Source organism: Grammomys surdaster, unplaced genomic scaffold (assembly GCF_004785775.1).
Source record: "Grammomys surdaster isolate TR1022 unplaced genomic scaffold, NIH_TR_1.0 126391, whole genome shotgun sequence".
Classification (NCBI taxonomy): domain Eukaryota; kingdom Metazoa; phylum Chordata; class Mammalia; order Rodentia; family Muridae; genus Grammomys; species Grammomys surdaster.
This window is the reverse complement of record NW_021621185.1, coordinates 15,630,960-15,644,059: the sequence shown is the minus strand read 5'-3', so window position 1 is coordinate 15,644,059 and position 13,100 is coordinate 15,630,960. Positions and strand designations below refer to the sequence as shown.

The following is a 13,100-nucleotide window of genomic DNA, read 5'->3' as shown; positions in this document are numbered from 1 at the left end:
CAGGCAGAGAACAGAACCTCAGTAGAAGCTAAACGCCAAATTTGAACTTGCTGGCAGCTTAAATGAAAACTGAGGAGAGGGGGAGAGCTTGAGAGAGAGGAGGAAAGAGATTATATAACGCATTCCTCTTTTAAAAGGAAGCACAACATTTCACTAAGAGAGACAATTATGTTCCATGACATTCAGCTGTGAGATGAATTTTTCATGGAGATTTTTATATAAGGGCTCTTAAGATAATAGTGGTCTTCTCTAAGAGCAGTTTCACAAAAGACACATAAACAGACATATTAATCGTTTTTAAACAGTGTCTGAATGCAGAGGTGTTAAATCACTGTTCTCAGCATATTGGCCTGGAGGACCTGAAGTAACTGTCCACATAGATGATCAGGGGCCAGTAAAGGAGAACGCCGAGGATCCAGAGAAATGAATACTACCAGAGTCCTGGGAGCCTCGGTCTGAAATATAAACAGTATCTATCATTCAGGCTTTGGAGAGTTAAGATGGAGAAAACAGAAATCCAGGATCTTTCTCCTGGATTCTTTGGCTCACATTGATTTTCTGACAGACTTGAGCCACGGAAAAGCCCAAGCCCTGTGGTCATCAGCGTGGAGCAGCTGCATTGTTTTTCTGCACAGTTATGAAATAATGGTGATATTTAGTAACACAGCGTCTCATAATATCCTTATTTATCAAAAGAAAAATGGTTCTGTTAAAGTTTTATTTTCCAACTCTTTTAACCATGGAAAATTAGGATATAAAGAATTTTCTTCTTAATCCTGATTTAACTGAGTTTCCCCCATCTTAAAAATCTTCTATATTTATGTCTAGTTAAGGATTTCTAAGCAGCTTCAAATGCATGTATGCTAGTTTGTCTTTTGTGTTTGTGTCTTGGTTTTGTTATTATTGTATTGGGAGAAGGTTTCATGCTGTAGCCAAAGCTGGTTGGAATTTTCAGCAATCCTACTGGCTCAGCTGAGATTACAGTCAGGAGCCATCATCCTAGCCTGATTTTATATTTAATGTTGCTTATGTTATGTGGTTTCTCTTTTCCTTCATTTCCCTCCCTATCTCATACTGGTAAGTCTGTTCTTCCTAAACTTCACTGCTCATAAAAGTCAGCTGGGATACTTGCAAAATTCAGGTGCCTGGGCCTCTCCTTGGGAACCCGGTTCAGAAACTGTGTGTGGTTGGCCCATGGTTGGAATGCCAGCATCCTGGAGGCAGAGGCAATAAGACCATGAGATGGAGGCCAACATAGTTTACATAGGGAATTCAAGGCCAGCTTGGACTTCAGAGTGCGACCCTATCCAACAAAATAATTAATTAAAAAGTGAATTTTCAAAACTTAGCAGTTTGGATGCCCAGTCAGGGAGGGAAATGCTGCCTTCCTCACTCCTCCACAGACCCAGCATGCACTCTGTTCACAGTTCAGAGAGCGGCGTTGCCTGGCTGGCTAGATGCTGATGCTGCCAACAGAAATCCAGTAAGAACCAACTGTGTTTTCAAACAACAGTTCATACTTAGCCATCTGCCGTGGTGATGGCACCATCCCATGGCTGCTTCCAGGAGTGGTGGCAATGGCTCCTCCCATACTGTTTGTACACAGACCACCCCCGCCCCAGGGCACAGAGGGCAGTAGCAATTTTGCACAGTTGCCAGCCTCTCAAGTCATCTTAAGCACCTGTACTTGCCCTCACGGTCAAGTCATTGGGTTATCAAATGACTAGAGAAACTACTGCAAACTGCTCAAGTGCATGTGTGCTTCAAGACTGTAGACACACTCAGTCTACTCGTGGACTCTTTGCTGTCTAGTATTATTGCTTTTAAAAGTTAATTTTTCAATTTTGGGCCCATCATATATACTTAGGGTACAAATTTAAAACACAAAAAGGAAGGCAGAGAACCTTAACTTTCTTTGTATCTATTCTTCATCTCCTAATTTCCATCCTCAAACATAATCTGTCAATTGTAACCTTTCACATAAAAGCATCTATAATTCCCCAACAAATGTTAGCAATCCTACATGTATTCCTACCAATTTGCTTTTTCTGCTCAAAGATATACCTTGTGAGCATTCATATCCACACCCATGGGACTGCCTCAATTTTTAAAAACAATTCTTCTGCATTCTGTCTTCAGGGTGTTATTCTTGACCAATCAAGAGACAGCCTTCCATTCTCTTGTGTCCCTAACCTTGCTGTGGGAAACAACCCCTATGCACATACAAGTTCACACATCTTCAGTGTATTTGTAGAACTAATTTCTCAAAATAGGAAGACTGGTTAAAAGGTATGTGGCCTGAATTTTGATAGATATGACCAACTTCTTGGGGATTCTTGGGTTTATTTTCTGGCTAGCAATGCATAGGATACTCACTTCTTCACAACCTTGCTAGTTAGATAGCTGCAAAACACAAGCATAGTTTAAGCCCTCATTTCTGTCTCTGGTTTGATGCCTTTTCATATGGTTTGAGCCATGCACTTCCTTTTCTATGGCTGCACACTTTTCCTACTGTCTCCTGTCCCATTAGATTGGGATGTTCTCTCTCTCTCTCTCTCTCTCTCTCTCTCTCTCTCTCTCTCTCTCCCTCTCCCTCTCCCTCTCCCTCTCCCTCTCCCTCTCCCTCTCCCTCTCTCCCTCCCTCCCTCCCTCTTTTTCTCTTTCTCTCTCCCTCCCTCCCTCATTTTCTTTCCCTCCCTCCCTCCCTCCCTCCCTCTCTCCTTCCCTCCCTCCTTCCCTCTGTCTCCTTTCTCTCCCTCTCTCTCTCTGTTTTATGTAGATGAATACGTTGCCTACACATATGCCCATGTATCACCTTCATGTCTAGAGCCCTAGAAGAACAGAAGAGGGGAACAGGGTGCCAGTACTGGGAATTGAACCCAGGTCCTTTGGAAGAACAAGCAGCTAGTGCTCTTATCCACTGAGCCATCTCTCCAGTCCATGTTTTTTTTCTTACTCATAATGCCTCATTTTTTTTTTAAAAAGGAAGTTAGCTTCCATGAGTGAGTTTGGAATCTTTTGAAACATATTTTGTCATGAATATTTTAAAATGTTAATTCAGTTGAAAATTTCAATTTCTTTTTAAAAAACACTTTCATGGGTTTTGGTAATATTTTAAAATGTCTTCTTTCTGAATATATACATATATATAACGCATATATCCTCCCATTATCTTAATTTTGCTTTAAAAGTCTGTTTTGTCATTTGGAATTTACTTTGGTAGATTCCAACTTTTTTGTTGTTGTTGTTGGTTGGTTGGTTTTGAAACAGGATCTTACTATATCCTTTAGGCCTAGAACTTTCCATCTAGACCAGGCTGACCTTGAATTTACATCAGACCCCCTGTTTCTACTTCTCAAGTGCTGGGACCACAGGTTACAGGCATGTACTGCCATCCTCAGTTCTCTCTCATATTGTAACATGGTTGTCTCACAAAGAAGTTCTTATTTCTTCTTGTGATCTGAAGCGCTTCCCTGAGAGTCCATACACCTCACTCACTGCTCAGCACTCCTGCCAGCACCTGTTCCGTCACCTACAGTGTGCTTATGCTTAAGGATCACACTGGTTTTAGGAGCAGAGCTTTCCTAGTGAGGATCCTTGGGGACTAGGTGGCCCGGTCATGGTATATATAGTTTTTTCATTTCTAGTTTATATTTTTCTTTCAGAGTTAGCTTGTGTAGCTTCCTCCATCAACTGACTCTAGACAATTTGTGATTTTTTGGAGAGTGTGTTGAGTTGATTACCTTTGGGAGGACTGAAGGTTCTGTGACATCATATTTTCCCGCAGAAGAACTGGGTGTGTCTCTTAGTAGCATCTGCAGATGTCCCTAATATGGATCTCATCTATTTTCCTCTATACTTTCCTGCTTGCCACTGTTCTCTGATCTTTGGTTCTGTCTTCTGTCTGGTTGTGATTTTTTATGAAGTTTTCTAACTTTGGTTTTGGTGATGCAGGTGTTGGAGCCTAGGGCTCCAGCATTCAAGGCGAGTGGTGTAGCACAGAACTCCGTTCTCAGACCCTGGTTTCTCTAGCTAGTTTCACATCCAGCTGTCCTACTGAATCCTCTTATGGAAGAGTTTTAAGCTGATTTCTAGATAAATAGCCATATCTATTTAAATAGTTTTTTCCTTCTATCTCCCAATGTAGTTTTTAACCTTATGACTTTCTCTCCTCCCTCCCCCCTTCTGACTGAGTGGGAAAGCTTTTAGTAATTTCTCTCATAAACATAATGTCCCTGAAGATTTCTTTCTAAAAATTCATTTTCAAGTCCTACGTACAACAATCTTTGCTCCATTATGAGTCATGGGTAACTGTGTCAGAATTCCTAGAGCCCCCTCCTCTGGAAAGAGTAAAGAATTACAGGGTTCAAGTTAGGCAGGTCTTCCTTACTTAATGGCTTCCACTTGGTTGCTCTCTAACACAACAGAGAAGGAGAAGGAGATGGAGAAGGAGACAGCGTCCTTCATTCAGGAAGCAGCCCCATGGCCTGCTGAGGTGACAGCAGATCTTTTCAACATCTCTGCTTTATGGCTCAGGAACCTAATAAATAATTGTCCTGCTGCTGAGATGAGAGACAAGCCGTCAGAGTCCATGGAGCACGTGCTGGGTGCAGCATGCTAATGGCCAGCCTCAGGCTATTCAGCTGTCAATTCACTGCCACCCCAGGAGTGTCACATTGCCTTGTGCTCATGAAGCCATTTCTTCCCATGGCTCTATGTCTCTTACAGGAAAAACCCCACACTCAAGGACCGGAAGTGACATCGTTTGAGCCATTTCTTATTGTCCTTTGTTTTTGGTTCTAGACTTTTAATCATAATCACTTTTCTTACAGGTATAACCCTACTGATACTCTCTCTGAGACAATGTCTAACTGTGTAGCCTATGCTGGGACTCGAACTCAGCGTCCTCCTATCTTAGCCTGCATATTGAGATTTTAAATGTGTGCCACCATGCTCAGCTAGCATCCTCTTTAATTACGGAGCAACAATTTACTGTGGTTCCATTTGCTTACTGGTCATTTACTGAAGTTTGAACAGCCCGTGGACCTAAACTATATGTTAATCGAGACCACATTTCACACGGATTTGGTTGAAAGCCTGACCAGGTTTTGATTTTGTGGTAATAAAGTCATAAGCAATGGAAGGGAGTGTCTCTTCAGACTCCAGTTTTCATTTGGTTGACGATCTGGCTTCTGACACGGAAGCTTTGGTGATACCTGGGTAAGGAGACAGGACGATACACATCTGTACCTGATCTTTGACCTGGTACTTGGGCATAGGACACTGACTTGTGACAGTAAGTGCCACCACATCTGATATTCCATCTTCTGTCCTTGTGCTTGGTGCTCTTGCCCCGCACACAGTTGTGTGGTCGGCTCAGGTGCTGAAAGCAGGGTAGGATGCTGTGTTTTGACTTCAGTGCTGTATAATCTTTGTTCTTTATCCAAGCAATGGAACATGGTGTGGAGTTAATGATCTATGTGGCATTGTGGCATTTGCTCTCCTTGACAGACTTCTGAAACATCCTTGGTATTTAACAACTGGGCCATTACATCCTGAGACCACTGTGTTGTGTCTGGTCTTTAGAGTTAACCCCCTCCTTCCCTACCACTCCCCCTCAGACTCCAGGGTGGCAGGGCCCATAAAAGAGAGAAGTGATCAATCTGTAGTTACTTAATGAGCAAGTAAAGTGTAAAACTCAGTTCATGCTGAGCGTGTGTATTAAAACAATAATTTTATTACTGATTGTTATCAGTGTTTATTTAAAACATTTCTTTGGCTGTCAACTTAGATAAGATAAGCAATGTATCTGCCCTAGACTAATATTCTAGATATTCACTGGGAATTACACTCACCACTGTAGGACGTGTATATTCACTAATTAACTGTAGCACAGCTAGTCATTAAGGGTCATATGGCTCAATTTCATACCCCACCCCACCCCTTTCTCAGTGTAGCTAAATATACTGCTCTCTGGGGGCCTAGTTGGGTCCAGAAATAACAACCAATATCATCCGAGGAGCATGTGCTGACCTTTTCCTGCCGGGCGCCAACCTGCTCCCTACCCCCACCCTCCCGAGGACCACATTGTGAGTTTTGTGTTTGCAGGCATGGGGTGGAGACAGGATTGCATTCCACACAGACACTGTTTTTGTCTTGAAGACATTCTAGGCTCCAGATGCACTCCCTTAATCTTAGCACTCAGGAGGCAGCAGCCAGGAGGATTATGAATTGGTTTGAGGCCAGTCTGGGTTATGTAGTGGCACTTTTGTCTCTACAGAAGCAGGCGTGAGGATGCCACTTAGTGATGGAGCACAGCCATGGGGCCTTAGGGTCAACCTCTAACACTGAGAGTAAGCTAATGTAGTTTGTTTTCTGAGTCCAGGATGCACTTTCCCCCTTTCTGGTTCTCCGTGTCATTTTCCACAGCAGGTATGGAGGAGAGCTTTGTAGACATCCCCTGGGGGTGAGGTGTATTGTTTTAATGTGTTTGTAGCACATTCATTAATCACAACAAACTCCTCATCCCGGGAACGAGCTAGAACAAGGGTACCATTCTCCCCCCCACCCCCCCAGAGGTCATTTCACCCCACCAGTCTAGCCGTCATTTCATTAGCAAGTAGCCCAGCCTGTAACTCTCCGGGCCACCCCCAATGCAGTCTGAAGGAAAGAGGCCTATGGGCTTGTATCCTCACTCCAGGCCAGGATATCACACAGAAAGAAGCCCAAACCCATCCAACTCAAGGGAAGTCCAGAGAGCTCTACTCCAAATCTTGAGAGTTCTCTGTTTAAATGTTTGGGCTGTCACAGGCCACGTGCAGACCATGGTCTTTTAGGTGCTAGTACCTGCATTTTCTCTTACATTTAAATGGGCAATTTAGGAATAATAGCAGCTTTGAAAACTTTGGAGGAGGCAGCAATTAGAATTCTTTTCTCTTGCCAAGATTAAGTTTCTTTGAAGAGCTGCAGTTTTTGTTAACCATGGTGTCTGGTGTCGTTGGCTTGTCCTGGTATAAAGACATCTGAGTACCCTCAGGTTTCCACAGCTTGAATCTGTTGGTGAGATAACTGAGGTCCGTTGTGTAGGAAATTGATTTACCATCATTTCACTCCAAAACTGGCACTGGATCCAAAATCAGGTAAAAAGCAAAAGCAAAAGCAAAAGCAAAAGCAAAAGCAAAAGCAAAAGCAAAAGCAAAAGAAAAGAAAAGAAAAGAAAAGAAAAGAAAAGAAAAGAAAAGAAAAGAAAAGAACCAGTGTGTTCTCTGGACTCTCTCATTACCACAAGATTACTAGTATTCTTTTTTTCTGAGTTTTTTCAAAATGGTTTCTGGTTTTGTCTTGAAGAATATTCTAGAAGACCTATACTGAACAAAAGCTGATTGGAAATAGAAACAATTCAATGAAGTAATTTTAGTGGACAGTGGTGATTTTTTTTTTTTAAAGAATCTGTCTTACTAAGTCTGTTGGTTAGAAAGGAGAGAAAATAAGTTCCCTGTTGGTAATGAATGATGTAGTTTCCCTACAGAAGTGAAGTATTAATCACACAACATAATGCTCAGACTTATCTTCCCTTTGTATTTAGATCTTTCTCCGGAATTAAAGGACTCCAGCTCAAAGTTAACCTCTCCCCCAACGACAATTACTTCTTCTATGTGAGAGCCACCAATGCCTCTGGGACTAGCGAGCAGAGCGAAGCTGCCCTCATCTCTACCAGAGGTAACGTTCTGCTTAGTGCAAAGCCAGGATGTCTGGGCGTTTCTGTTCCTCCTCTTCTGGCATTCAGAGGAGACACCTAACACAACTTCAGAAAGTTCCAGCCTGCTGTCCAGAAGAGGGCTTGTCATGATCCAGCATCAAGACGTTTCTTTTATTTCTATTCTTCATAGGTTCCCAAGCTTTGCTGAGCTTAACAACCAGTCAGGGTGCTTAAAACACTTATCCCCTGGCCTCACCCCAGAGGAATGGACTTATTTGTTCTGAAGATGGGTTGAAACATGTGTGGGCCTAGAAATTTCCTAGGTGCTTTGTGGTTCACCCACAATGCACTCTAATGTTTGGGTGTGAGATGTCAGGAACAATTTTCTCATGTTGTTATTCTTTGAACAAACAAATGAATGGACAGATGAATAATTCAAATAAGTGCTAAAACAGTTAAGTGACATTTTGGGGAAAATCCCCAGAAAATATTAACAAAAAACATTCGGCTTTTTTCAATTATGAGGAGTGAGGAGTGAGGAGTGAGGAGTGAGGAGTGAGGAGTGGGAAGGTCGAATTATGTTTGTTGCCTTACCCTAGACCCACAGACTGCACAAAACTGAAGAGCTGTTCCCTGTTTGAAATGTTAGTTGGTCTGCCTGGGTTGAGGGAAAGATGGGAGGGTTGCCTGTCTGGGAGGGTTTTCCTGCCATCTCAGAATGCTGCTCGCATATTCTATCACTGGGGCCTCTACAGGCTACTCTAAGATTCCAATTTTAAATCACACTCGGATCTTAGGGCATCTTGTCCAAGTAGGCTTTCAGATTCAGTTGGTCCAGAGTATGGTCTGCCATTTCCAGGTGATGTGGATGCTGCAAAGAGCATATACTTTGCCTAGCGTAGAATCCACCTCTGTGGGCCCAGCTGTAGCAGCAGGTGGGAGGGACCAGTCCAAGCAAATGCTTGCTCTTGAATGGCATTTCAGTTGTGGATGAGAAATACCAAGTCAGGAGAATGGGAGCCTAGGGTCTGAAATGTATGGATTGGCCTAGTGCTTGGCATTGTGACAGTGTTGTCACCTTCTTTTCTTAACTGTCACAGGAACTAGATTTCTCTTATTGAGAGAAACAGCTCACCCAGCTCTCCAGATCTCCTCGAACGGGACGGTGATCAGCTTCTCGGAGAGGAGACGGCTGACAGAGTAAGTAGAAGCAAGCGGAGCTGGGCTGAGGCTCAGTCCCAGAGGATCGGTTTCCCCAGTGTCTTATCAGCTGAGTCCACTCTTGGTTTAATGAGCTTGCTCAATTGTGCGATGCATATAAATATGTGTGCGTCAGGCACTGTTCACTGTGAGGTCTGGAGTGGCACACACAGCCCACAACTTGGAGCAAGTGTCAATGTTTTTATTGGGACCACAAGCGCAGATGCTTTGGGTTGAAACACTGGGTGCTTTAAGATATTATCTCTGGTTGGTTCAATGAAAAACAGAATGCAGAAATGATTCTGTTATTTCAGTAGCAACCCAGGTATCGAGCACTTGGAGACGAATAGGATGGTTTATTGAGTTCTTAGTTCTGGCCACAGAATCTTCCCCTCCAGAAGCTCCCATAAAAGGTAGCGACACCAAAGACAACAGGAACCAAAAGCTTGGGTGTGTGTGTGTGTGTGTGTGTGTGTGCCTGCCTGGCAGTTTGCCTTCTCCCTTTCTTTCTCTGTCTCCTCTGTCTCTGTTTTTCTGTCTCTCTATCTCTCTCCATCTCTGCCTCCCCCTCAGCTGTTTTGAAGGTTTAAATGACTAAACGGGAGGCCAAGCTTCTGAAGCACATGCTGCGGAGGACACTGATGTCCACAAGTGTGGGCTGTCAGAGGGAGCAGCCGTCACAGGTTCACTCCAGTCCCTGGGAACCTGCATGCACTCTGGCCCAGTCTTGATGCTCGACTGTCCACTGCCACACTTAGGTGTTACTTGTTTCTGGAAATGGCCAAGTCTTTCCTGGCCCCAGAACCTCTGAGCTGTATCTATGAAGCTGTTTACCCACCATTTAATCATGAATAGCTGCTGAACTGCAGCCCTGTCTTATGCCAATTTGAATTCCCAGAATCCAGCATGGGGATTTGAAATACTGTAGATGCTAAAAAAATACATCCATTCATGGATGGAGTAAATAAGTTTAAAAAAATTGAAGAATGAATGGGTGGGGCCAGAGAGATAGTCAGTGGGTAAGAGAACCTGCTGCTCTTACAGAGGACCTGAGTTAGGTTTCCAGCACCCATGCTGGGCAGCTCACAACTGCCTGCAACTCCAGCTCCTAAGGGAACGGATGCCCTCTTCTGGCCTCTGTAGGCACCTGCAATTGTGTTCAATCAGACACAACACATACACATAATTTAAAAACAAATCTTAAAAAAAGAAATAAATGTGATTTCTAAAAAAAAAAGAATAATAAAAAAGTAAATTGAAGTTGCAAGAGTTCTTAGATGCTATCTGATGGAAACTGGGATGTATTTTATAGAATTTTGTTTGTTTATTATTAGTATGAAAATTAGCTCATAAATATCAGGAAGCCTGGCTTTGTTCCAGGGAGTGAAGGCTTGTCAGTTGGAACCTCTCTGAGATGAAGTTACTGGTAAAGACATAGAGCAAGTGAAACACATTTCCTCGCATTAATCATTTTTCATCTGTTCAAGGATCGAGTGTGCTGACTTAATATTAACGCTATGAAGTTAAAAAGTCCTCCTTGCTGGCTCAGCCGGTTTCCAGCAAAACTGAGCAACCCATGCAAACAAGGTCGATTGTCCCTGGTTGAAAGTGGTTGGGCTCACTTCTCTGTGCTCTTTATCAAAATAGCTACAGCCAGGCAGGAAGAGGCCTTGAGCTCACCTTTCAGAGGCCTCTCCAGTCATGAAGACTGTGGAGCACCTCCCCCAGAGCCACTGACCATGATGCTCGGTTCTATACTCTGAGATGACCTTGCCAGCTGTCGTGACATTTAAAAGTTGTGTCCCATGGGGTCACTGTCGTAAGGAAGGTCAGCATATACTGGAATTCAGTTCTGGAAGGTTTAAAAGACTGAACTTGGTTGTGTATACTTGGAATTCTAGGATTCAGGTGGCTGAGGCAGGTGGATTACATGGTTTGAGATGAACCAGAGCTACATGGTGAGCCCATGAGTCAAAACTAGAAACTGTGAAAAGTTTTGGAGATTTCATTTTTATTTTTGCAGTTTTTTTGGAAGAAAACTTTGTCAGCCATGTTATCCTACCTGCCTCTTACATCCCTTCTATTTTCCTGAGAGCAGAGGTTATAGTGTTTCTTTTCCTTCCTGTCTTTATGCCAGTCATTTCCTGGTTCCCAGACCCCCTTAAGAGATACAATGCATCGTATGTGCGTGCTATAAGACAGTGGGCATATCTCAAATGGATGCTGGAGGTTGGTGAATCCTGGGGCAATCTGGCCAGGGTTAGGAGCATAAAGAACAGATGGTGTCTTTAACCAACCGACAGCAATTTCTGAAGTCTATACCCTTGCCCAAAGGGCATATAAGGTCGATGCATATGAGGTAAAGGCTGGTGAGTCCTGTGATAAGCTTCATCTGATCAACTCTGCTTGCAGGATCCCCTCTGTACTGGGTGAGGAGCTGCCTGCCTGTGGCCAGCATTACTGGGAAACAACAGTCACAGACAGTCCAGCCTATCGACTTGGCATCTGTTCCAGCTCATCGGTGAGGGCTGGCACCCTGGGACAAGGGGAGACCTCATGGTACATGCATTGCTCTGAGCCACAGAGGTAAGCTGCAGCCCTGCCTCTCCTAACTTAATCCAAAGACAAATTACAGTATCTAGACAGGGACCTCTGAGGGACCTAATGATTAGCTTTTCATATCCTTGCCCAAGTTCCAAACTAAGCAAGACAGCAACCATAAAGGATATGGTGGTTAAGGTATCACCCCGATTACCACATAAGCTAGATAAGAGGATGTCTTATAGTCAACCTCATTACCACACAGACCTAGCCACCCAGAGTCATGGCATGTGCTCTGAAGAGGCAGAGAAAGATGTGTTTCCTCTCACCAGCCGTGACAAAGAGACAGGGAGAGGAAGAGTCAAGTGGGTTGTTTTCCCTTCTCAACACATCCCAGGAGAACAAAATACCACAATGGTGCTCAGAAGGCCCCCTCTACAGAGAAGGAATTGGCAGGACTGAGAGAGGTGGCATCCCAGCTCTCTGCCTGGCATTCGCTTGTAACAGAAGCTGTCAAACTGTAGCATGCAGGCCAAACCTGATCCCATGCTTGCCTTTTGGTAAAGTTGCATTAGAAAACAGTCATGTTCATTTATTTATGTATTATCCATGGGTACTTTTGCACTAACAATGGCGGATTGGACAGAGACTGAATAGCTGTCACATGCCAAGGTATTTTGTCCCTTTAGAGCTAAGTTTGCCAAACCGTGGTCTCTATTATTCATATTGTTTGATGGGTGAATATTCAAAGCCAGTGCTCGGGCAAACATGCTGTGATCTCAGCAGGCTTACAGTAAGGTCTGATTTTTGTCCCGACTTTATCTTTGATTCTGCCTCCTATTGGTTCCTCTCAGTGAGTTGGTTAACCCTTAGAGCAATTCTTTGTGCAATTCTAATCCAGGGTTGTAGCCTGGCCTGCTACCTTTTGGGGGTTGTAGGATCGTGTAAAATCAGAGACGAGGAAGAGATTTGGCATTGTAATATGTCTCCCAAGTGGCAGACATTATTCAAATGCACAGCTTTAAAAGAGAAGCCATTCTTCAGTGCTCCCTCGAGTTCTCAGCTGAGGCCGCCAGACTGGGAGTCTATGTCTTCAGCTGCACGGTTCTCCCCTCCTTCCTCTTGACAGCTTGATTCTCTGAGACGGTTCGTGAGGATGCCATCTCCAAGTGCAGTTTAAAGTCATTTTTCATCAAGTTCAAGCACTTATGATTCATTGATATTCAGTGCTGAGCTGTGCTTAAGAACTCAGCCCTGCCCAGAGTTGAAAATCATTTAAACCTAGAGTTTACAGTTGGCAAACTATGGGAGTCCAACACAGGTATTAATTTCATTTAAAAAATTCTTTACAGGCTAGGCAGATGGTTCATTGGGTGAACAGGCTTGCTATGCAAACCTGGACAACCTGAGTTCCATCTCTGGAATCCACTGTAAAAGGAGAGACCCAATTGCTAAAAGCCCTGCTCTGACTCCAGTGTGAACACTGGCACACACTCAGGGACCACAGATTCCTAAAGCTTACTTTGTAGAAAACAGAATTGTTGCAAGCCCTCCCACCGGCTTCGGTCATTGGTTCTTTCAAGCCCAGTGTGAGCTTCTGGGAGGCAGATATACACAGCACAGCTGTGTGGTCACAGCACAGCTGTGTGGTCACAGCACA

At 43.7% G+C, this 13,100-nt stretch overlaps 1 protein-coding gene across 1 annotated transcript in view; it reads left to right on the top strand.

Annotated features, from left to right (window-relative positions):
* Cmya5 (cardiomyopathy associated 5) overlaps nt 1–13,100 on the top strand; it is a 92,929-nt gene that overhangs the window by 76,545 nt on the left and 3,284 nt on the right. Inside the window, exons 13-15 of the mRNA XM_028760154.1 lie at nt 7,586–7,719; nt 8,800–8,899; nt 11,312–11,485. Coding sequence (XP_028615987.1) covers nt 7,586–7,719; nt 8,800–8,899; nt 11,312–11,485 — 408 coding nt within the window. The remainder of the gene's footprint in view (nt 1–7,585; nt 7,720–8,799; nt 8,900–11,311; nt 11,486–13,100) is intronic.